The sequence below is a fragment of the Lampetra planeri genome, chromosome 18 (assembly GCF_965212315.1).
Source record: "Lampetra planeri chromosome 18, kcLamPlan1.2.h2, whole genome shotgun sequence".
Classification (NCBI taxonomy): domain Eukaryota; kingdom Metazoa; phylum Chordata; class Hyperoartia; order Petromyzontiformes; family Petromyzontidae; genus Lampetra; species Lampetra planeri.
In genome coordinates, this window is record NC_136124.1 from 12,152,865 (window position 1) to 12,178,602 (window position 25,738).

The following is a 25,738-nucleotide window of genomic DNA, read 5'->3' on the forward strand; positions in this document are numbered from 1 at the left end:
ACCGGGGGGTATTACCGCACCTCTCTCGCTCTCCCTGCTCCCGAGTTAAGCGGTGGAATTTTCACCAACAGGGTTGAGCACTGATTGAGCAGGGAGAACACTTTGATTTGCAAATGCGTTGACCTTCAATGCATGGATGTTTTGAAAAGTAACTCAACACCGTGTAAATGTGTGGCCTTAAAAAGGAAAAATATATAACGACATGAGCCTCAGCAATAATTGTAAATTAAAGCCCTTTGAAAATCTAATGTTGGATGTCGGCCTCCCCACACCGTCAGTCATTTCACCATACTACACCACGCTGATCAGTGGTGGGTTTGTTTACAGTGGAGGACAGTCCGGATATTCACCCACCATTGATGTTAGCCATGACCGGGAAATAAACTCAGCGCTTACCACTTCACCAAACTCAATCCAAATAAGATTTACCAATTTTATAGGTGCTTTATCGTTTCTCTTACCTATAAATGTCATTTTTTGTCTGTGTGTGCGCGCGCTTGCGAGGAATATGGCTATCAAACGGTGGGGTTAACGTTAAAAAAAAATAGCCAGGTACCATGCCCCAACTTTTGTTGAGCTTGCTGTTCTTATGATTGGTGAGGAGCATGGTAAGAGAGACATTGTGCTTCGATATCAAGACAACACCATCAAACGATTTCCTGACAAACAGAGCATATGATGCCCTACAATACTCCATTATACTGTGGCAAGGCCAAGATGGGTACCACGTCCAGATTCCTCAAATTATATGTATCAAAGCTACAGGACAAAGACATCCTCACAAAACTGGTCTCCTCTAAACTATTCCTTCATGATCATGGACAGAGGCGAAAACCACGTATTACGGTGCGCCAACCTCCTTCACCCAGTATATTGTCGATGAGTATGCCAACATTTAGAGTGAGTGCCTTCCTTACATTAAACTGATTCAAAAACGCCTGCGTGTTGAACTGTACGCTCATCTCTGAGACGCTATCAATGCCGACGGAGATGCAAACGCTCAGAATGTGGGCAGATTCGTTTTTTTTTACTTCATCCTTCACAGCTGCACCAAGATACATGCATGAGAAGATTCAGGATGCCATGACGTACATCACATGCAATCCAAAATGGAAGGAGATCCAGGTTGAGCTTTGTCCAAACCAAAAGCCACCAGAAACACATGCCATCTTAGCAAGGGTCTTTAAACTCAAAGTTGATTACCTCATGATGCTCATTACGACTAATGAAAGCGGCGTCTTTGGAAAGACAAGCAGTAACTTGCACACCACTGAGTGTCAAAAATGTCGTCACATTTATCAGTGCTGAGCTACCTGACCCCCATCAAGACCCTGCCCTTGTTGATGTGGTGTGCGAGCAAATGGTCCATGGCCCATGTGGGCAGTTCAATCTAAATTCGCCATCTATGCAAGACCGCAGGTGTATCAAGAAGTATCCACAAAACTTCTTGAAAGACAGTCAGTCGAGCCATGATGGCTATCCTTTAAATCATCGCAGAAATACTGAGCATGGTGGATTTTAAACAACGATCAGACCTGCCACTAACTCTCAAATGAAGGTTGACAACCGGTGGATCGTTCCCTACTGACCCTCTTCTGTGCAAGATCTTCGAGGCCCACTTTAATGTGGAATTCTGCAATTCTGTGAAAGCCATCAAATATGTTTGCTAATACATCAACAAAGGCTCTGACATGGCTGTCCTTGCCTTACAAAACAGAGCGGCAAAGTGTGGATGAGGTTAAACATGCTGTCCAAGGAAGATACATCAGCAACAATGAGGCCATTTGGAGAATTCTTGGCTTCCCTATCTATGAGCGTTCCCCCACAGTCATCCATTTGGCAGTTCACCTCGAAAACGGTCAACGCATCTACTTCACCGAAGGAAATGCCTAACAACAGGCCCTGGCTCCACAAGATACCACCCGGATGGCGTTCTTTGTTTTGTGCCAAAGTGACCCATTTGCTGCCAACCTGCCATGAAGTTCCCTCCTACTTTACATGGAGTGCTAATAAAAATGGAAGCGACGTGCTGCTCACGGTGATTCTGATGCCTTACGAAGAGTCGACACAGTTCATCCCAACAATCAGGAGTGCTACTTTCTCCTAATGCTTCTACATGTTGTCAAACGGCCTAAATCTTTCCAAGACCTCAAAACAGTGGAAGGAGTTGTCTGTCAAACATACAGGGAAGCTTGCAATCTTCGTGGAATTCTTGAGGATGATCAGCATCTTCAAGTTTGCAGCCCATCTAACCCAAAAGGGCATGAGTGAGGACATCCTCCACAGAGCTCAACGAGAAAATCAAAACCTCGACATAAACTTTTCTGATGCCATCTTCAAACAGGCCCTCATCCTCCTTGAGGACAAACTGCACTCCATTGGTGGAAAAGACCTCACGTCTATGGGACTACCAACACCCTACAGGGACAACCTGCATGCCCTTGCTCAAGAGATCGTACGTGAAATATCCTATGATGGTTTAGAGCTTCTTAAATGTATTGAGAAAAATGAACCAAAGCTGATGGATGCACAAAGAGAAGCCTACACGAAAATCTTGGAAGACATTAAGACTAAAAAAAGTCATTTTTTTCCTGGCGGTACTGAGAAGACCTTTGTTCTCAACCTGCTCCTCGATAAGGTTCGCCATAGGTAGAAAATTGCTCTAGCCGTGGCATCATCGGGGATTGCTGTGTAAGTCGATGTGTGTGTGTGAGTCGATGTGTGGGTTTGAGTCCATATGTGTGCGCGTGTAGATCTATGTGTGTGTGGGTCGATGTCTGTGTGTGTGTAAGTCGATGTGTGTGTGTCTTTTTCACCCGTGCAACACCGGGTACTTCCCGCGAGTATTAATTGTAAAAATGACCAACGTTAACAGACCTGCAGGTCGCCTGGGTAAGCTTAACAAAAGGCCAACGCAACGCACACATGTTAATGGGAAAAAAATAAACTCCAAGTGTCTCCCTTCTCAAAACACCCATCCGCGTCCGGTCGTGAAACAACGCGGAGACGTCAAGAGGACAACGTCGAACAGCGGTTGGAAAATATGCCTCCCCCCTTTCCCCCCTATGAGTGACATCATCTCACACAGGCCCATTGCCGCACTAGGCCGTGAACCACTTCAATGGGGCCCCACAAACGATATTTATATCCATTTAACACGTAGGCTTTCGTGACCAATATTATCCATAATACAGCTTTTTTTGTGTTAGATCACGTAAGTATAAATGTGTCGTTAAACCTGCCACCACTCGACACAGCAAATTAGTAAGATTTGTCACATTAACACAACATGCCAATTCATTACGAGTACAGCACACCGGTGCGTTGGAGAGTAAAATATTATGGATATTTATATCCGTCACGGGCGAGCAAGTTGGCAGCTCTAATCAGGTACAATAAGGGGAATATTTTCGAACTGCCAATAACACCGTTTATTCAATTTAGTGCCGCGCTTGGCCACTTTCGCTACTGCAAGGTGGCACGCCAAGGGGTATTGATTTGAAAGTCCGATTCAGCTCTCAGCAAGGGGGAAGGTTCTCTCCCGCCCTGATGAGGTTTTCCCAAGGTCGCTCGCTGCTCCATTGGCCCCGTGCAGGTCACGAGGTGCACCACCACCACCCACCCACCTTCTGCTTTGTCTTCTCCAGTTTGGAACGCAGCTTTTTGCTTCGTTTCCCCGTCCACCCTGCAATAAATTCACTTCCTAAAGTGAGAACATTTTATAAAAGAAAGGAGCATTAAAAAAGCCCCTTGTAGTATATTTACACTCGTCAAGGTCGAGTCCGGTCGAAGGGGTCACTCCCTGCTCAAAAAAGAGCAGCGGGGGGGGGGGGGCTGGCACGGGTCTCCAATAGCACCATGAGCCAGAGGTGGACGTTCCCATGGTGGGGTGAGGGAGCGGCTAGTCCAGTAGTAGGACAGCTGCGATTTGACTTTTCATTATTCAAGAGTTCAAATTCGGCACGACGGGTCCGTACGTCCAGAGTTGGACTCGCTGCCTTAATCCAGTAGGGACACGCATTGGGCGTTTTTTTTTTTAAGTGCTTCTGTTTTATCGACCAAGTTAGGGGAATAAGTAGAGAGTCAATTCCCAGCCGGGATTTGAACTCACTCACCCTGTCCGATAGTGCGTCAAGTGCTGTAACAACACACTGCCACCCCCCACATCTGGAAGGTTAATGAACGACACAGCATTGAATGAGGCACAGGCATCGTGGTGACGTCACCATCACTCAGTGGCGAATGGCGGGTATTGCTATTGCTGCAGGTTCACGCCCGGGCCGAAACAGAGAACGGAGAATTTCAACTGAGAATAATTAGTCCACCATATTTGGAACAAAAAAAAGACAAGCCTGGGAGTCCATCAAGGGAACCTCTCTGTTTAGGGTTGGGGGAGGCGACTGTGCACATAAATGTGTGCATGACAAAGCGCAACCGCACGTGGACGCGAATGCACGCTAAGCGTACGCCGACAACCCAAGCACCCTCGCTTCTGTATCACTTCTGCTACACGGTGGCAATGTGAGGTTGCTCGCCTCTCCGAACTGTATTCTGTTGTCAATCTTGTCATTGTGTTGGTAAGCCAGGTGGGGCAAGTTTCATGGTAAAGATTTAGCAGTTTTGTATTTTCAATGAAAGTGCGTGAAGTTATCCTCCGGGGGCATTCATGGGACGGTCATAGCGGATGTAGCAATAAGCAGCCAATCAGCTCCCTTGAAACTGACGAACGACATCACCTCTCGCTACGCAATCGTAAGCGGACGCAAAATAAAACCGCCACGGTTTAAAGGCCCCACCTAGGGATGTCTCGGCTGTGAAGGAATGCTTCGTGCCGCGGTTCGACTCGAACACGAAGCCCGGCAGGTCCTCCTTCAGGATGGTGGCCTGCTGCCCGTCGCAGTTGTGTATTGCGATCTCCCCCTCCTTGAGACAGGTCAGGGTCCAGTTACCCACGACCAGCTTGCTCGGGCCGGGCACGGACAGGACGGGTTGGCTCGGGGTGCCGGCCTTCACCTGGCCACGGGCTCGCTGCAGTTTCTCCAGAAACTCACTGCGGCTCTCTGAAACGCAAGATCAGGGTGTGGGTTTGTGAGTTACTGACGGGGCCACGCGGCACGGTCATCAAAAGCATTCGCGTGGCGTGACCTTTTGAAGGAAGCTGCAACAAGAGGCTGTTGCGTGGCTCGGGGGTCAGAGCACTGAGCCGGCACCGTTGAAATCCCGGGTTCGATTCCATGCAGCCGCCTGTGAATAAACCGGGTTCTGAAGTGTAACGGAGTTTGATGGTCTCAGCCCAGTCACCAGTGACCGCAGAAGAAATGCCATCGTATTAAATTTGGTTTTTGCGATTGATTTGGACTCAATTTCAGCTCTGAAAATTTAAAATGTTTCATTTGACAGCTCAGTGACCTTCCGTCGGCCATTTCCTAACACGGCGTGATGCACTGCTCTTGCCAGATTTCTAAACCTATGCGTCTCACAACTTTGACACCCATGGAATTTTTTAAATAAAATTGGGGAAAACAAGAAGAGTTATTTTATCATGGGGGAAATGCGAACACAACATTGGGTCGGCTTCCACCTCAATCACCCGTCGCAACGGCACGGTGGTGAGATGCTAACTACCTCGCCGGGTATACAGGAGTTTGTGAGTTCGTATCCCAACCCTGACGCCTGCTGTATATTTGGAGTTTGCACGTCTCTCCCCGTGGCCGCGTACATTTTTCTCCGTGTCCTCCGGTTTTTCCCTCCACATTTAGAATGAACATGCGTTTAAGAGTATTTTGCTGCAATACATTTCCGCATGATGAGCCCACTTCGCTGAGCTATCATCTGTGGCCAGGTCGCCTCTGAAAAAGAGCTTTGGGTAGCTCTGTGGGCCCTTACCGGGTAATTAAAACATAATTGTAGTTTTGTTTTACCTGAACTGTCGGATCCACCTTCCGGGTTGCCGCTGGAGTACATGGTGGCGAGCTTCCCGTCCAGGATGAAGCGGAACCATCCGTTGGAGCCATTGGAGAGCTCCAGGGCGGCTGCGTCGCTCCAGATGTAGAGGCAGTCGCGGCCGCGCACCACCGACCAATCGCGCCAGTGGAACGGCTTCCCCTGCACCAGCTCCTTGGCGTCTTCGTGCAGAGGGCTCTCCTGCTGGCACGGGAAGACGCGACGCGACACGCCGGTCACCATCAGACCACCGGGTCAAATAGAATTGCGCGCCATAGCTCCTCTCACCTCGCGAGCAAAGCAGGGTTATTATTGTGCCTGGTTAAAACGATTCAACTGAACTATTTTTTATTTTGCCAGGTAAGGGCCCACTGAGCTGTACACAGCTCTTTTTCATAAGTAACCTGGCCACAAATAATAGCTCAACTAAGTGGCTTATCATGTGGAAATGGAGAGCAGTCAAATACTTGAAATGTATGTTGATTCTAAATGTGGGGGGGAAAAACCGGAGGACCTAGAGAAAAATCCACTTGACCAAGGGGAGAGCATGCCAACTCCAAATATACAGCAGGCACCAGGGTCAGGATTGAACCCACGACCTCCTTTATACCAGGCCACGTTGTTAACATATCCCCACTATAGTGTCACTTTCGCCACCGTGGTTATTATTGGGATCAGACAGCCCCAAAATACAATGTATTTTGGGCTGAAAGGGTAGTTAGGAGATTGTCGGCCACGGCTAACATCAGTGGCGAGCGATAGCAGTCATGAGCCCTGCTCTTCAACAACCTCACTGACCGGGGTGGTGAAGCATGGCCAAACAACCCCCATTGACCAACACGGCGTGGAGAGATCCTCATCCAGCAGAGTATTGACAATGGGGCTCTACATTTGTAGATTGCACCTCCTTCACGTGAGAGACGGGAATAGCCATCACAAGTCTGCTTGTATTAGAAGGGTTTGTCTGTTACTCTTTAGCTCCTGTTAGGTAAATATTCACATGTCCATTTAAAACTGGTCATCAGAAGATACTAGAAAAAAATTGAGCGGCAGATGGCAGCCTTCACACGGCCCACTCGGGTAAATGAGAAATCACAAATAATGCCATCAATGCGGCGACCGAGCATCGAACATCAATCTTCCAGTCTCCAGAACAACATCACAAGCCATGCCAACGGCACACTTCAGGGCCAAACAACAACGCACCAGAGAGGCCCTGGGAGAAGGATCCTCCAACTACGAAGGAGACATCACAGCCGATACACTCCGTTGATCCTGACGCGGTTATCTGGCTTGACCACCTGAATGCGAAATTGTAGTTGTTGCTCTGCATCTACATCAGCCATTGAAAAAACTTTAATTCTTATCGGGAACCCATATTGTAAAGTGAATTCTACAACTCTTATTCTCCACTCTGTCTCTCTCGCCTCTCTATTCGAGAGCTATGAAGAGGGGTCACTGCCTCTATCCCTTGAAGAAGAATTGGAATAGGTGACAAAGCCTTTGTCGTTGCAGCACCAATGTTTTGGAACAACCTTGTTTCGTCTCTTAACATCATAAATCTTCCTTGAAAAAATATCCTGAAGCAGAAGATTAGTGCTGGGTCCAAGCACATTTGCAAAATGCGATTTGTAACTTTTAAGCTTACCCATGTATTCACTAACAGAGCCAGTGGGGGGGGGGGGGGGGGGTGGGGTGGCTCGTGCCCCCCCAATGATCCAATCGAAATCCTTAATTTCGATCAGATCATTGGGGTTTATTAGTAATAAATCGGCATCTTGCGACCCCCACTGCCATTGTGTAGCATATTATTAGGTGCCAGGGACTCTATGAGATGATAGGACAATAGCCTGAGTCCATAATTGGCAATAAGTAACGGCAAAGCAGTTATAAGTGACTCACAGAATTGTGCGCAGTTGCGTATACAGAACACGACTTCCCTGAAGGCATCAACACCTCCAAAGAGCGCGATGCCGATCACACAACGCGGTTCGAATTCGACCCTCGATCGATGGCTGCGCCATCGCCGCACACGTGTCGAATAAAAAGCAAGGGACAAGTCCTTACTTACTAACAACTCCTTACTTACTAACAACTCCTAGCATTTTTCATTGATGGAGGGGTTGCCCTCCCTCCCTGAAAATCCTGGCTAATCCTGGCTCCGCTATTGCATGTATTTTATTGGGGGACTGTGTTGGCCTGGTGTGGTCTGGGACTGTTTTAGTTGTTTTGCTGCCTTGCCCAAGCTTGCATTTAGTACTTAAAAAATGGACAGTAATTTATATACAATTTGTACTATGTACTTTATTTATATTTATACATTTATTTTTTCGTGACTTGCTTACCTTTGCTCTACTTTGCACTCCTATCGTGTTTTTGATTTGTTTGCTGTTGTGACTTGCCGATCCGCCCCTACTGGACATCTGTGAAAAAGAGCGTCACAGCTTATCGGATACCTCCTGCAGTCTAAATCAAGATTCTCACTCTGAGACTGCCTTTTTTTTTTCAAATAATCATCATCATCATCATGCCCTTTCTATTCACAAAAGGAGTCACCCCAGTATTTGTACGAATAGACAAGAGCTTTCGCGCCCCCCCCCCCCCATTCATCAAAGGCATCACAGTCCATCCGTCCGTCACCTTGTCCACCTGCGCGTCGTCTTCGTTCTCGTCGTCGGAGGCCGTTCCGCCCAGGCTGGACACCTTGCTGATGACGCCCAGCCTGGCCAGCTGATCCACAAACAGGTCCCCTCCCTTCTCCACGAGGTCGTCGATCATCTGCAGCGCCAGCAGGTGACCGTCGTCGTCATCCTGCCGGAACGTCGCAGTCGGGTGGGGGGGGGGGGGGTTTAGGTGACGGGGGGAGGGGCGGGCGGGGAGGCAGACCGCATCCGCAACGAGACGCGCAACGACAGAGATTAGGGGGGGTGCCGGGAGACGGGGATTGAAAAAGAGGGGGTTGCGTGTAGCACCCTCGGTGGTTTAGTGGAAACAAAACTCGGGAATGGTGGAATGAAAGCATAAACACCCATTAGCTGCACGCAGGGTATTTGATTTCAGGGGTTTTCTTTGTTCCCTCCCTCCCTTCCCACTTCATCTTCCCTCGGCGAGATCAGCGAGGCATTGTGGTTCGTTGGTGGCAAGCGCTTTGTGTGTAACGAGTGCGACCCTATAATTAATTCGTTTGGCAACCGGAAGCCAATGCAGCACGGCGAGCGCTTCCCCTTGGTCGCGAGCTTAGTGGCGACCACTCCGTTGCCTTGGCACAAACGGCTGCAGTGAATCAATAAACATTGTCTTGGATTTGGAATTGAGCCGTCTCACTGCCCACTCCGTCCCCCTTCCCCGCCCACCGCCTCCCCCAACCCCCATGGGCTCTGCGCCCACTTTAGTCAACTCGATGTTTGGGGGGGGAGGGGGGGAAGTTAACATGACAATGCCGTTGAACGCAATACCCTCGCCAGTCAGAACTATCACGTGTTCAATGAAAGCGCTCAACTGTTGCCATTAGTATTTCAAACCTGTGATTATGCGCCTCCAATTAGCATGGTTGGCTATATATGGAAGAAGTTCAAGTTCAACATGAGTGTTCATTTTGCAAGGGGCCCTGCGTGCATTCAGATGATCTTTATGGAGGTAAAAAGGGGACCAGGGTAGAGCACTGGGAGGGGGGGGGGGTGCCCTTTGAGCCACGCAACCATCTCACTGCGGTTCCACAGTCAAGACTCCTTACCTCGTGATCCAACACGGCCGAGGTGACCTCTGCTAGAATGATTGGCAGATTATGGCCCAAATCTGATCCGCAAACTTCCTTTAAAAGTGCTTCAGGGCAATAGTGCACCATTTTTCTGATAAGTGCAAGGCTTGCTTTCCTGTTGAGAGAGAGAGAGCGGGGGGACGGGGGGGGGTGATTCGGAGCTGACGTCATTTACTGATAATTGAGAAATCCACTCACAAGTCACGACGCCACCTTGCAAAATCGCAAAATCAGTTAAGCTAACAGGACGCTCAAAATAATAACAGATCGTCACAAACGTTGTTACGGTCAATTATACCTCGTTATACGGAAACACAACATACGGAATTTCGCTACGACATAACATATACATTCGGGACTGGATTTTATATGTATACGTTATGTTAAATTTGCATACACGTAATTTTTAATCTCTAAAAAAATCGAACAACAAATGGTTTGTCATTTGTCCTCGTGCGCATTTCACGCTGTACTGGATTCCCGCTGCATTAGCAAGTGTCATTTGATTAAGGTCTCCAATCATACAATGAAAGTTCCATAAACGGAATTTCACTTTACGGACAACTTTCCAGAAACGTATCTGTTTCGTATATATTCGAGAGATGCCCGTACAAGGCCGGACTGAGCTATGTTTAGAGCGCGTGATTCACAGCTGGAAAAACTCAAGTTAAGCGCCGACTTGGCCTATCATCTGTCTGGGGTTGAGGACAGTCTGTTCTCCTACAATGCGGCATTAGTTGTGTTCCTGAAGAAAACCGACTTATGGAAAAATTGCGTGAGAATAAATAACATTTCATTTAGGGGTAAAGCACAGTCTGTGATAATACGCGAGATGCGTAAGGAGGCTGAACAAAAGCTGAGGCGCGCGGGAAGCATCTCGAAGCATCCCGCCTTGTGCAATGCTACGCTGGGGGGCAGCCGTACGACCGCTTAGTCCTACTCACGTGACGTCGTTCCATTCGCTCGATCGCGTGGCATCCAATTTGCATCCGCGTTAGAAAAATATGTATTCCCTAATACATTCATCGCGTTACATCCAATTCGCGTTATGAAAACAACACGCGTTACAGAAGAACAGACTGAACACATTTTTTGGCAGGTCAACAGTGGTTCCTTCCGCCTGCATTGAGACCGGCACCTGCCATATAAACGTAGAATGTCCACCAGTGGCTCTCAGGGCTCGCAGGGAAAAAAATTTGCGTAACCACGTGGCTCGTCAAGAGCAGTGAGAGGGAGCGTTCACGCAATCACCCTCCCTCCCCGCTGGGTTCAAGCAAACAGGAACCCAAACCCCAACTGAGCGGCAGCGGCCGAGCACGTGAAACGGGCGCGCTACCTCACAGAGGGCATCATGGTTTGCTGGAAGGTCTGGGCGAAGATGGGCAGCAAGCGTTTCAAGTAGACTGGCGCCATCTCTGGGTCGCCTTTGGGCTCGTTGAGTTCCTCCTCTTTGTGGCCGCAGTCCTTCTTCCTCTTCTCGTCGTCTTTATTCACGGGGCACATCCACTCACCTGATGGGACGAAGGCGCGCAAGCGGAAAAAAAAGGTTCACTTTGCAGGTTGGGCAATAGGGCGCGCATGTGAGTGCGTGCATGCGTGCGGATCCCAAAACGCAGCGTGCGCTTTCCTGCAGAAACGTTGAGTTAGCAGGCGGGAGGGCCTGCCGGGTCGCTCGCAGGGCGAAACGCGTCGGGCTCATTTAAAAATGGTCCTCCTTTACTTTCATGGTTTGTGTCTCCAAGTTTTGGAAAACACTTTGATCGGTTTGGCCGGTTTTCGAAAGGCAAAGTCCCTAAATAGCAGCACCACTTTACGTTGAAGTTTATCTCACATGGAATCACATATTAAAGCTTAGGCATAAAGGTTTTCAACCTCGGTTAAAAAACTCCAAATAAAACTGTCTCATAACGCAAACACGTATGTATAAATCGGCTGACATTCGAGTGCCGAATGTTCAGGGGACTGTGCATTACCCACTGCAACGCCACTGCACCCCCGGATATAAGGAAACAACAGCCTTTACAATCTCCTAAAAAATACACAAGCAGGCTTCCTCCCCCCTCCAATGGCCCGGCTTGTCAGCTTGTGTCACACGGCCGGCAGACGCACGCACCGGGAGACTGCAGTATGGAGACCACCTCGCTGTGTCCCCTCTCCCTGGCCTTGTCCAGAGGCGTCTTCCCGTCCTCGTCACGCAGGTCTGGGTTGGCTCCATGTCTCAGCAGGGTCTGTGTGCAGAGGCACAAGCCGGATGGGTTAACTACCGCGGCACAGCGACGACAGGAGTGACAGCAGTGTGGTCAAAGTAGTCGCGCACACAACATCGGTAAACTTTCGCAGGCTATTCACGTGGCGTATGGCTCATACAAAGACACAGACACACACATTGCATTGATGTGTTACACCTTTTACAGTGGCAAAAGAGGATCTTTGTATGCTGTTTTAAAGGAGTACATTTAAAGCAAAATAACAATGCTAACCTTTGCCACTTGTGGGCGACCGAAACAGGCTGCGTAGTGTAGGGACGACGACCTCTGACCTCTATTCACATCAGCCCCTCGTTCGCACAGAAACTCCACCTAGCAGGGAGGAACGGGTGCAGGGGTCACACACAAAACGCGTCTCAGCGAATCCGACCTCTGCCCTCGTGATAGCTCTGCGAATGCGTCGCTGCTGTTTTGGGAGAGAGCTGCTGCACATCGCCGAGCCATTACGACCACAGATTAATCATTCACACGAAACAAACCCGGTATGCCTCTACAATCCCAACCCTTAATTTCCCGAGCCACAGCCCGTGACGACTCGGGCAACAAAAAAGTCATCAAGAACGTTGTCGTAAGCGTCCAGATGTTGTAGAACGGTGGCAAAATTTTACGTCAGATTAAGGTAATTTATCGTGGCTTTTTGCTTTGTTACATACCATCTCTTGAGTGCCAAACGCAGAGGCCCAGTTCAGCAACGTCTGTCCGACATCATCCATGAAATTGACTTCAAACGCTGCGAGGAAAGACAACCGAGTTGTATTAATAATGATGATAATAACGCTTGCATTTACATCGCAATCCACGATGTAACAAAACGTCTCGGAGCTAAAAGTTTCTTGAGCCTGGGAGATGCCCGTAATGGCACGAGTCTGAAGGTTGGGGAAAATGAACTGTCCATAAGTAAATCAAGCAATCTACACTTAGCACAGCGCCCTTAACAATTACATTTTAACAGAACGCTTCACAAGTAAAGATATAAAAATGTAAGTTGCACAAAACAATAAAAAGTATACACAGAGATTATAAAGTATACACAGAGATTATAAAATACATATTTAGCGCAATTTTAAAACTCTCAACACAGCTTCCTTATCAGATGGTGTTCATGGTGCACTCCACATTAACACAACGTCTAAAAGCACTATCCAACTCTCTTGACCCATGTTATGGCGGAAAGGCAGCTACAGCCACCAAATGGTGCAGCCCAATGCTCAGGAAACACCCGCAGCTACGACCACGACGGCGCCCGGCTCACCGCCCGTGTCGATGGCATCGATGAGCGCGTCGGTGTCCTTGCTGCGGATGCAGTCGATGAGCTGCCGGTGGGAGCGCTCCCCGGAGCTATCGAGCCGGCGCAGGCCGGGGATGCGGCTGCTGAGGCTCGACGTGGACTTGGGCAGCGCCTTGCGGCCCTCAAAGAGCAGCACGAGCAGCAGGTCGACGAGGCGCATCGTGTCTAGCGAGCAGCGTTCGTCGCCCTGCACCGCGCTCTCGATGGCATCCGGCAGCACCGAGCGCAGCAGGTCCTGAGACAACAAGCGCAACGACGCAAGCGCGGGCGCGCCGAGTTCACCTTGCGCAGCTCACGGGGGGACACAGCAGCCACGATAGAAGAGCATAAATCGCATCCGACTGCTCCTTTACGTGCAATTGCATTGTGCGCAGCGTGGCAGAAAACGGGGCGCTCTGCCCACGCGTGGCAACGGCACCGATTGGCTGGCGCGCTCACCCTGGTGACGATGGGGGAGCCGCGGCACAGGGTGGACAGGAGGCTCACGATGGTCGACACCTGGCTGACCATCTTCGAGTCCGGCGCGGTGGCGATGGCCGACGACGGGGGGCCGCGGGCGGCCTTGGGGGTGCCGGACGTGCCCGCCGTGCCGCACGCCCCCGCGGAGGCGAGGCGGGCGAGCAGCTCCAGGGAGAGGCCGTGCTTGGCCAGCGGCGCCGGGTCGACGCCGCGGCGAGTGAAGCGGTCGGCCAGAGACGCGAAGCAGCGCAAAGCCCCGTCGGACACCTTGCCGGCGTTCAGCGGCGCGACACAATTTCAATGGCGAGCGACATCACGAGCATGAAACAAAACGCGGTGCGCGCAGAGAGACTGCGGCACGCAATGTACAAAAAATACAACATCGAGCTGCATTTCTATTTGTGTGCTGAAATCGGGTTAACCGTCAGTGGTTCTCAACCGGGGGCGGTATGCAAACGCCCAGGGGGGGCTACGTGGCAATGTCCCATCGCCACGTAGCCCCCCCTGCCAATATAAAATAACTACGATAACATTTGCATCCATATGGTAAACGATAGAACGATATAAAAGACCTTTCTAAATTCATTGATTGCAAACAAACTGGTTTTCAAGAGTAACCAGCGAGCGACACATTACGTTACGCAAGCAGAGCATCCGTTTATTGTTTTTATCCGCTTACGGTTACTCGCTAGTTAGGATACCTCACAAAATGGACAACTAGTTAAAATATTGATGTTCATTCTTCACACATTAATTTCTCAGAACCATGTTGGGTAAGGCAAGGGGGGTACTCGGTTGAAACACAATTTAATAAGGGGTACAGTCACCAAAAAAGATTGAGAACTACTGGTTAAAGTAACCATTCCAGCCACTTGAGGCCACATTATACAATAAAAATAACATGGCCTCTAGCAGATTTTCAAATGTAATCACGACCCTGAATCCTGACATTATATTGACTCACAAGGCAGGTGAATCATAGACCCAGGACCGGTTGAGACATTGCTCTCCCACTGATATAAGCCGTGGCCGGGAATGAAAGTCAGCAGATTCGTGACCCACTATTCACAAACAGGTGCAACCATTCTTACTACTCACAAAGGGGCCTCCTGGTAGGAGCGCGAATAGACACGTTCTCCTGCACATTTCACTCCGGCTACAACCAAAGTTTAAAGTGTTGGTTAAGTATTCGCTCGCTCTCGTAGAGAAAGGCGCGAGGAGGAACCATATTACAGGTGTTATCATCCAATGAGTGAGAGTTTGTAGGTGGGAGGAAACCAGAGCACCCGTAGAAAACACACACGTGCGAGGGGTAAACACAATCCCATACAGACGGAACAGGTCAAGTCCACATTTACACAGGGTATGGCACCACCTTCACACGCACGAGAATGTATGTGTGTTGACCTTCTTTCACACCGTACGTATCCAACCGCGCTAATCGGAGGTGCGGGGGAAGGATAACAAACTAAAACACAAAAATGAGGGAAGGGAGTTTCGCAAACATTTGAGCGGGGATCCACAACCCCCGGAGCCACCGCCGGCCCGGACGCGTTTGCGTTGCATCCCTCGCCGTGAGAGAGGGCGAGCGAGCGAGAGGGCAAGCGAGCGAGCGAGAGAGCGAGCGAGACGGCCGCCACCGCACCTGCGGGTCCTCATGCTTGAGCATGACGGAGAGGGCTTCGACGCAGGACTCGAGCGACGCGTCGTGCGGCTCCATCTTGCTGCACAGGCGCGACACCACCGCCATGGCCGAGTGCAGCGTGTCCTTGTGCACCAGGTGGCCCGAGTCGCGGATGAACTGGAGGACGCAGCTCAGCCCGCCGGCCTCGAACACGGCCCCCGACTCTCGAGTGCAAATCAGTTCCAGCACCTAGAAGGGGGGGGGTGGGGTGGGGGAGCAGCAGCAGGGGAGACGCGCTGATGAAGTCGCAAGCTTGGTTCATCGTTTTACGCATAAAGGGGTGGGGGGGGGGAAGCTCTTCCTTGCCGAGGGCCCATTTCGCCACGGTAGGCGAGATGTTAACTACCTCGCCTGGTATACAGGAGGTCGTGGGCTCGATCCCGACCCTGACACATGCTGCTGTATATTTGGAGTTTGCGTGTTTCTCTCTCTCTCCCCATGGTCACGTTGATTTTTCTCCAGGTCCGCCAGTTTTTCCCCTCCGCATTTATAATCAACATCACGTGTATTATTGTGTATCTGGCTGCTATACATTTCCACACGTGAAGACACTTCGTTGACCTATCAATTGTGATATCCAGGTCTGAGAAAACTACACAGCTCAGTGGGCCTTACCTGGCAAAGCAAAAATAGTAAGTTAGCGACTTGTTAATTCATTATTTTCTTTTCTTTGTTATCCAATAGAGCCGCACCGAGTCTTTCTGGAGGGTCCACCTCCTTGAGGGAAAGACAATGACCACCTGATGAACAATCACATGGCCATCAAAGTCAAACCATCCTACTAAAGCTCCAACTGGGAAAACGCACAACTCGGCGCGCACAAAAATTGCGCAATTTATTAAAAGAACGCAAGTGCGAAACGTTACACGTGAGGAAATGTGTTTCCCCAAGTTAGTCAGCAACGTATATGCCAAACAACGCGTAATGGCGCTATTTCGAGCGGAGAATTCCTGTATTGCTCATAAAGAGAACCAACTTGCTGCGTCAGACAGGCTCCAAGTGCTCTGCTCGTAAACTGAGACTTTGTCGAGCGACTGCACAAGGCATAGTTCCCGAGCAGGACCGCTCCCAAGTTAACTTTGCGTCGTGCAATACACGAGTTCTTCAAACTTATTATCGAACGTGCTCCTATGCATGCTGCGAGCTGCATTATGATCACAATGCACATCTTGAATCGCGCTTATAAAAATCTTTTTATTTATTAACTAGCTTTACTACCTGGCTTCGCCCGGGACTTGGATTCACCACGCCCGGCCGCCTTTGTCTACCCAGTGGCGATGTTCACACACCACAGCAGTTACTCGTTTGAGGTTGAGTCGACGTAGGGGAGGCCCAGGACCGGTTCAAATAATCGTCACCGGTGGTGGCCATGAGCGGGAATCAAACTCGGGTCGCCGGGTTCGTAGCGCAGCGTAGCGCTAACCACTACACTACCGCTCCCCCACACACAAACACGCGCGTCCATAGGTACACATACACGCGCTTGCTGCAGACACACACAACTTTCAGGGTGCGTACAGCAGTAAACGACTCAAATAATAAACCAATGCTGCGCGAAGAACGCCTTAGACCTGCAACACATTTGTATTTCACTTTACCCGCAATCAGCAGACACACTCCGTTACACTTCCGCACATGGGTCACATGACAGATGTGACGTCACAGCTCACTTGCCGTGCAAAATATATGTATTATGTATTATTGCGCCCCCCCCAAAAAAATATACAAAAGTGTATTTTTATAATTTTTGCATGGTGTACAGTCTGGAAAGTACCTATATGGCAAATTTCAAGTTTGTAGCATGTCGGGAAGTACGCTAAACATTTTGAACAGACACATATTCACAAATTTCCCTTTTATATGTATAGATCACACGCATTATTTGGCTGTGCTAATCCCCCGAAAAAAATCCTGAATGCACCTGATCTCGCCGGATCCTGCAAGCCACGTTGGGCCGAGCCTGGTTAACCCTCTCCCATCAATTTTTCTTACGATTCCGTTCCGATTACGTATGTATACGTCATTGCAACAGAATCGGAAGTAAAAGGCCATTCGGGAGTGTGTGTGACACAGTTTGGCACCAGCTATCATCGAGTACGATCGTGTCGCGACGGTTCTCTGCGGTGAGGACAGTACAATGTCTTTAAAAACAGCAGCACTTGCGCTTTCAGACATTCAGCGGTGAGCAGGACGCGCCCTGCAACTTGCAGACGTCTCGGTACGAGAAAGGCTTAATTTACAAAACAGGCCTTTGAGACTCAAGGGAGGCTTTAGTGGGTAGTCAACAAGTGTTTCCCATTATCTGCATTGATGTTGTTTTATTATGTGGGCCACCAGTCCGCACCATCCTCCATTGTGCATGATAACAACTTTATTGGTAGGCTTTCACAACCAATATTTTTTTTTTAATTATCTTGGGTGAATCCATCGTGTAGTACTGTGAAAAAAAGAGGTTCATAGCTCATCGGATTCCTCCAGTCTCAATAAATATCCTGATTCTTTGAAGGTATTGTGCCAATTTAGTTTACTATAACCCTCTACCACCCGATTGCGCCAATCAAACATGTAGTTGATAATAGGTTTTTCCCCTTTTTTCTGGCAACAAAACATGTGTTAAGATGTTAAAACACCTAACTGAAACCTTTTACAAGGAATCATGTCTGCATTAGGTTTTTTCCCATTTTTCCCCCTTTTTTCTAGCGAGAAAGGGAAAAAACCTATTATCATATTTTGGTACTGGCAAAGGAGGTCCCATGATGGAGATGCTCACCCCGAGCTCTCATTACTCTGATAGTGCATTGTCTTTGGGCTGTACGCCTTTTGGCGTCCTCTGGTCTAACACCGTTTGAGACGAGTAAAAAAAAACCCATCTCTGGTGTGGACCAATCAGTTTCAAGGACAATGCATATATTATCACAGGATGTTTTTTGTTTGCATTCTGACCACAAGCATTGTGGTTGATGCAGACATGATACCTTGTAAAAGGTTTCAGTTTGGTGTTTTAACATCTTAACACCTGTTTTGTTGCCAGAAAAATCATGTTGGTGCTGGCAAAGGAGGTCCCATGATGTAGAAACATTTAGTTGATTTGAAAAACCAAATCACCTGGCATATTTGCCCACGTGACAACTTAATTTGATTGCCTATGTCAGGCGGTGGAGCATTCAATAAAATGTTTTTTTATTATATTTGCACACTCTAACCCAAAATAATCTAAAAATGAATCCCGTAAAACCAAGCTGGCCGTGTTAGCCACTTCAATGCTGGGCTACTTATACAACAACGGGGGGCACAGAGTGGAATGAGATGGGACCAATGAGAGAGAATGCAAATGAGACAATGAAGACAAAACAAAAAAAGGATGTATTACTTAGCTAAGATGCGACCCAGGACCAGCGATGATTCCTCGTACGCCACGGAGGAAGTCGGGCACTCGGCATATGCCTAGTTGCTGATAGTTCACATCCAGTGCTGGGGTGGGGCCCTGCGGTGGTGAGATGTTAACTACCTCGCCTGGTATACAGGAGTTCGTAGGCTCGATCCCGACCCTGACGCCTGTTCTCCCCAAGGTAGCGTGGATATTTTCTCCGGGCCCTCCGGTTTTCTTTCCCTCCACATTTCGAATCAACATGCATCTCGAGTATTTGGCTACTGCTATCAATTTCCGCACGATAAGGCCACTTGGTTGAGCTATCATTCGTAATTGCCAGGTCACTTCTGAAAAAGAGCTACATAGCTCAGTAGGCCCTTACATGGTAAAATACAACAATTTTATTGTTTAGTTTAAATGCTCATTTGAGCAGGAAATCACTTTGAGGGAGGGGGGGAGGACTCGCCTGCCCCACCCATCATCAACATACCTCCGTGGGCCTGTACAAGTCGATGTGAAAAATCAATGTTGTTGGTCCAACTGAGATACTGGACCCTTGCCAACAGGGGCAGGAATAATTCCAGGCTCTTTGTTGAATCTGAGCGTTGCCTCTCCCCCTCCCCACCCACCCCCCAAACACACACGGAGAGTAGAGAAGAACTCTGAACAGAGTTCAAGAATGTAACACGAACACAGAGTGCCACGAGGTTCATCGCAACTAGAAAATGATTCCCCATTTATCAACCGAGTCGAGGGTCACGTTGTGCGCAGAATCAAGGCGTTTTCGTTAACAATAAAACTGGGGCAATAAAGCCAACCGTGGTGATTGCACATAACCAAAGGACCAAATGGAATTTAAGTGACGAATCCAATCCTAGTGCTCGGGGGATGTTTTGTTGTTGGTGAAGTCACCGGAGACGAGGCTGAGGTCATCAGCTCGCTACATTTGAGAACCCAGTTTAACCACGGACTGACTCAAAAAGCCAAGTTTGAGTGGAAATGTCCAACAATGAGGGGCCATTCGTGGTGTCGTGAGCACTGCGCCAGTGCTCATTGGGCATTTTGCTTTGTCAAATCACGCGTGCGCTACTTCCGCGCAAGACGTTATGATGTTACTGACATTGTCATTAAAATGCAGAGGCCTTTATCAAACCACTGCTGGATGAGGGCATCCCCCATGCCAGCAGGGATGGTTGACCATACTGCTCAAAGCTGGTCACAAGTGTGGGTTGGTAAAAGTGTGTAGGGGGGAAGGGGGGGGTTGGTTGTGCCCAGGACTGGTTTGGAAATCGCCCGGTTAGCCATGCTCGGAAATAAACTCAGGTCGCTACGCCTCCCAATCCGCCTCCCGCTGTTGCGCAATCACCGAACTTTAACGGTAAACAAACGAGCTCGATTTTAATAACCCGACAGCCTTCACGTCACAGGCGGCGCGTGTGCCAGGCATGCCGTCGTCTCGTGACTATGCATGGAAGAGGCTGGCAATTTTAATATAGTCGGTGAGACAGCACGTCGGGACATGCCCCCGCCCTTTAAGTTTCACAAGCAAGAGACGTTCAGCTACACACGAAAGTACAGTTATCACCGTGATGAAGTAAGCGTACGGTACGCATCCAGCCCTTTGTCAATCCACTGCTGGATGAGGACATTCCATCTCCCCACCACCATGCAGGTTGTGGAGGTTATTGGACCACACTTCAGGCGTGAGAACATAGATGTACAGTACAAAAATATGATTTCATGCACTGCCTGCTGACGATACCAGCTCACAAAATGGATTACCGCAACGATAACAGCAGCCACCATTCGCCACCGAGTAACGGTGACGTCACCACAGGCCGCTTGTGCCAAGGCCAGGAGGGCACAGGACAGACCAAAAACAAAGATCCCCCATATAGCCTTAACAGACTGTTGGGCAAGTGCTGTTCGAGAGCACCTATGAAGGCCAGGAAAGCACGACGAGGGGGTGGGTGGGCAGTCAGCACCATGCCCGGGCCTCGTTTGTCTCCCCAGTAGCGATGTTTGCACACCACACCGGGTACTAATTAGAGGCCGAGTCGACCTCAGGGAGGGCCCAGGACCCGTTCAGATATTCGTCACCGATGTTGGCCGTGAGCGGGAATCGAACTCGGGTTGTTGGTTTTGTAGCGCGGTGCACTAACTGCTGCACTACGGCTCCCACCACACACGCGCACGCACACACATTGATCTCTGTAGCCCGCGAGTGAACACCCGTTAAAGTCCAATGTGCTACACACAAGCACTCATTACACACAAAGTGCTTGCCACAAATCAACCACAATACCTTGATGCACTCGTCAAGGAGCATAAACCATCACGCGAACTCCAGTCATCCTCGCAGCGGCTTTTGGCTAACCATCGAACAAAGACGGTCACCACATCGCACGCGCTCAGATGCGCTTCTGCGGACGTATGGAACGTTCTTCCTTAACGATATTATGAAGCCACTGGAGCTATGCACTTTGAAATGTAGATTGAAAACTAATTTCTTGAGAACTGCTTTTTGTGTTAGCTTGTTGTCCTTTCCCCGCACCTCCGATTAGCACGGTTGAAAACATATGGTGCGAAAGAAGTTCCACATACATATAACGCAACCTTGCACTGTGATATCACAGAGCACGGTTAGAGCACACTGTGATGCCATAACTCAAAATAATAATTTCGGTGATGATGGGGAATATAAATAACACCAATAAGCAGCCAATACGTCTCCCTCCCTTATCCATCTCTCTCCATGTAGAACAATAAAAAGTATTTCTTACACAACGCATCAGTCACACAGCCTTCTGGAAGTGCATCATTGCCTCCTTCTGGGAGTAGATAATTGTGATCGACGTAAATCAGGGGTCCTCAAACTACGGCCCGCGGGCCACATGCGGCCCGCCGAGGACATTTATCCGGCCCGCCGGGTGTTTTTGCCGCCGCAGCCTGTCTGTTATTTAATTTCTACATGAGAAGGACGGTCATTGGTGGAAGAGGGAGAGGGGGCGGCCGCCGCCGATTGGCTGGCCGGCTGAAGCGCTGGATCATGGGAATTGTAGTCCGGCCGCAATCAAGCTTCAGGTGGTGGGAGGAACCGAACAGCGCAGCCGGACTACTACTCCACCTCCTAGGACTCAGAGGAAGCCAGGGCATGTGGGAGGGGCCGGCTGCGCTGTGAACAAAACTGCAGGTGTAATTAACTTTTTAATGGCACCCGCACCAGTGTGAGCCTGGGATAAAAGCGGAGTTCCCCCAATCAGACTGCATTGATGGGCAGTGCAGTCTGTATGTCTCTGTGTGGGCAAAGTTATTGCTGGTATATTGTTTTTGTAGCGCTGTATATATATTGGTATTTTACTAATAGCAATTTTGACTCCCTAGGAAACAATGATGTCAAGAAAGAGAAAAATTGACTCTGAGTGTAAGATATTCAAAGAACAGTGGACTTATGATTACTTTTTCATGCAGTACAAGGAAAGAGCTGTGTGTCTGATATGCCAGAATATAGTGTCTGTGTTCAAAGAATACAATTTACGTCGACACTATGAAACTCAACATAAAGATAAATATGATTGTTTGGTCGGAGAAGTGAGAAAAGATAAAATATTAAAACTGAAAAATACATTAACTCAGCAAAATACTTTTGTGAAGCAGAAGCAGCTAAATATTCCATCACTGCGAGCAAGTTTTCAAGTTGCCAAGCTAATAGCGTGCACTGGCAGACCATTCGTGGAGGGAGAATTTGTTAAAGAATGCCTTCTTTCTGTTGCCAAAGAGATGTGTCCAGAGAAGGCCGATTGATTTAGTACAGTGAGTCTTTCAGGACCTACAATTACACGGAGAATTGAAGAAATGGGAGACAATTTGCATCAGCATTTGCAAAACTCCACAAAAAAACTTTACTATTTTTCCTTGGCACTCGACAAAAGCAATGATGTTCGTGATTCTGCACAACTTCTAATTTTTATTCGTGGGACGAATGACTATTTTGAAGTCACAGAAGAGCTTGCTGCACTGCAAAACATCAAAGGGACAACTACAGGAGAGGATATCTATGAAAAGGTTTGCCAAACTATGAATGGTTTGGAGCTGAACTGGGCTAAACTAGCCAGTGTGACAACTGATGGTGCTCCTAGCATGGTGGGGTCTAAGAAAGGAGTAATTGCTCGCATTAACCAAGAGATGGACAAACATAACCATTTTCATCCAATAGCCATACACTGCCTCATCCACCAACAAGCGCTGTGTAGTAAATCACTGAAGTGGGACTCTGTTATGAAAATTGTGGTATCTTGTGCTAACTTCATTAGATTCTAGATTTGAAGCTTTCGTGACTGCAAGGAATCATCTTCTTAGGTTTTTTCAGTAAAGTCACGTAGGTAAAACATCAAAATGAATGAAAATAAAATAAAAAATCACGACGTTTCGGAGGCAACACAAGTCTCCGTCATCAGGTGGGACCGTCACAGCCAGATTAGCTGCATCAAGTGAGGCAATGATTCAAGATGTAATCCCTTAAAAGCGAGTTGAGGGGGGGAGGAGAGGGAGGGGGGAGCTCATCAGACTATGGTAGCCAATGAATGGAACGTATCGGGAGGGAGGGGGGCCCGAGGCCAAAAGGGTGGGCGACGGCGTGCAAGCGATTGTGCGCAAGCGGCTAATTACTGCACACGCCAACACAATGGAGCGATTATGCGCAAGCGGCCAACTGCCGCACACGCCAACACAATGGGCAGAGAGGGGGAGGGAAGCTCTAATACACATGATAGACAAAAGAACGAAAATGCCCATGTTAATACCAATGCTGGCTGAACAATGAAGAGAGTACTGTTAAAAAATAACTGGGGATGTTAACACTCGGTAAAGTAAAGTAAAATAGTGCCTGTCAGATAAGATGGTCCAAAAAATTGTAATTAAGTCTTTTTTGCGTGGTTGATAACATCTTTCCAATGATTACTAAGTTTGTACCCATCATCACGGTTGAAATTATGTCTGTGTTTGTATATTTGTATGGCTTCGTGTACAAACCTTTGATGGTAGCCGGGAGGTTTGCAGAGAACCTTGGTCTCGGAAAAGACAATTTCATGAGAGCCCACCGAGTTGTAGCAATGATCGGCAATGGCAGAAGAATCAGTTCTGCCGTGTTTCAGATCTGACTTGTGCTCGCGGACACGATCAGAAACATGACGTTTCGTTTCTCCAATGTAGCAATCACCACAAATGCAACTCAATTTGTAGACTCCAGGATACTGTAAGTCAGGAACGACATCCTTCACAGATGGAATCAGATCACGGATTTTATGCACTGTACTGAATCGGACTTGGATCTTATGTTTGTTTAGAATTTTGGAGATCTTTTTGGTCACGCCAGCTATGTATGGTAACGTAATGGTTTTGGTCGGAGTTTCATGTGGCTGTTTGTGTGGTGGGAGAGACAGCTTGGCTGATAGTACGGTCAGAGTATCCGTTCATCCTGAGGGCCCGATGTACATGTCTTAATTCACCAGTCAGGTGGTGTTTGTCAGAAATGCCATGGGCATTAGAGCTACGTAGAAAGAAAGTAATAAAATAATAAAAATAAAACATAATAAAAATAATTCTCACGACGTTTCGGCCACAACGCAAGCAGCCGTCCTCAGGTGAAAACCAGGTCTGTCGACGTGACAGAGTCTGAACGAAACAGCACACGAGCTTGGAGCATATATATAAGCTGGGCGCCTTGACAAAGGAATTTGCATATCAAGAGGAATTTAGCATATTTATGGGAAATGCAGGAATGTGATTAGTACTACATATGCCCGTGCATTATGCAGGACTAGCAGCATCAAAGGGAGGGGATATGGGAAATGAAGGTATGTGAATAGTACTAATTATGCCCGTGCATTATGCAGGATTAGCAGCATCAAAGGGAGGGGTAGCATTAATAAAGGGAAGGAGTATTAATGCTACCCCTCCCTTTGATGCTGCTAATCCTGCATAATGCAAGGGCATTTGTAGTACTAATTACATTCCTGCATTTCCCATAAATATGCTAAATTCCTCTTGATATGCAAATTCTTTTGTCAAGGCGCCCTTCCCCCCCCCCTTCCAACCCAGCTTATATATATGCTCCAAGCTCGTGTGCTGTTTCATTCAGACGCTGTCGCCTCGACGGACCTGGTTTTCACCTGAGGACGGCTGCTTGCGTTGTGGCCGAAACGTCGTGAGAATTATTTTATTATGTTTTATTTTTATTATTTTATTACTTCCCTTCTACGTGACTTTACCGAAAGCTTTAAATCGAAATTCATTAGAGCTCATGCACTAAACCACAGACAATTTCAGGAATTTCTGTCTGAGCTAAATGATGACTATGAAGATGTTCTGTACCACACAGAAGTCCGTTGGCTGAGTCGAGGGGCAGTTTTGAAACGTTTCTATGACTTACTTCCACAGATTACAGCTTTTCTGCTTTCAAAAAACAAAGAAGTACCAGAGCTCAATGATACAGAATGGAAATGGCACCTTGCCTTTCTGACAGATGTAACAGAGCTACTCAACAGTTTCAATGTGCAACTTCAAGGAAAGGGGAAGCTCATCTGTGATATGCAATCAAATGTCAAAGCATTTGAAGTAAAATTAGGCCTCCTCATCAAACAAGTGAAGGAGGACAACTTCTGCCATCTCCCCACAACTCAAAATCTGTTAGCGGAAAAACCATTGGTTGCATTCCCAAACAAAACATGTGTGGATTCACTGGAAAAATTGCAAAAGGAGTTCCAATTTAGATTTAAAGAGCTTCATCTCCATGAACAGGACATACAGCTTTTCCGTAACCCATTTTCTATTGACATTGAAAATGTGGATACAATTTACCAAATGGAACTGGCTGAACTGCAGAATTGTGACTCTCTGAAAGATGCATTCAAGTCAAGCAGCCTTCATAATTTATATGCATCTCTCTCCTCTGAGACATATCCTCATCTCA

General features: G+C 48.2%; 1 protein-coding gene across 15 annotated transcripts in view; it reads right to left on the reverse strand.

The window, feature by feature from the left end:
• Positions 1–25,738, reverse strand: part of HECTD1 (HECT domain E3 ubiquitin protein ligase 1) — an 87,246-nt gene that overhangs the window by 48,686 nt on the left and 12,822 nt on the right. For 7 of the 15 annotated variants that reach the window (XM_078602576.1, XM_078602572.1, XM_078602577.1 and 4 more), the window contains exons 4-17: positions 15,360–15,587; positions 13,694–13,981; positions 13,220–13,490; positions 12,621–12,697; positions 12,181–12,279; positions 11,814–11,928; positions 11,037–11,211; positions 9,677–9,815; positions 8,584–8,754; positions 8,289–8,366; positions 5,922–6,147; positions 5,146–5,244; positions 4,797–5,060; positions 3,627–3,703 (exon numbers count right to left, since the gene is read on the reverse strand). In XM_078602576.1, the coding sequence (XP_078458702.1) occupies positions 3,627–3,703; positions 4,797–5,060; positions 5,146–5,244; positions 5,922–6,147; positions 8,289–8,366; positions 8,584–8,754; positions 9,677–9,815; positions 11,037–11,211; positions 11,814–11,928; positions 12,181–12,279; positions 12,621–12,697; positions 13,220–13,490; positions 13,694–13,981; positions 15,360–15,587 (2,307 nt within the window). The remainder of the gene's footprint in view (positions 1–3,626; positions 3,704–4,796; positions 5,061–5,145; positions 5,245–5,921; positions 6,148–8,288; positions 8,367–8,583; positions 8,755–9,676; positions 9,816–11,036; positions 11,212–11,813; positions 11,929–12,180; positions 12,280–12,620; positions 12,698–13,219; positions 13,491–13,693; positions 13,982–15,359; positions 15,588–25,738) is intronic. The other 8 variants (XM_078602581.1, XM_078602578.1, XM_078602569.1 and 5 more) reach the window with 7 other exon arrangements.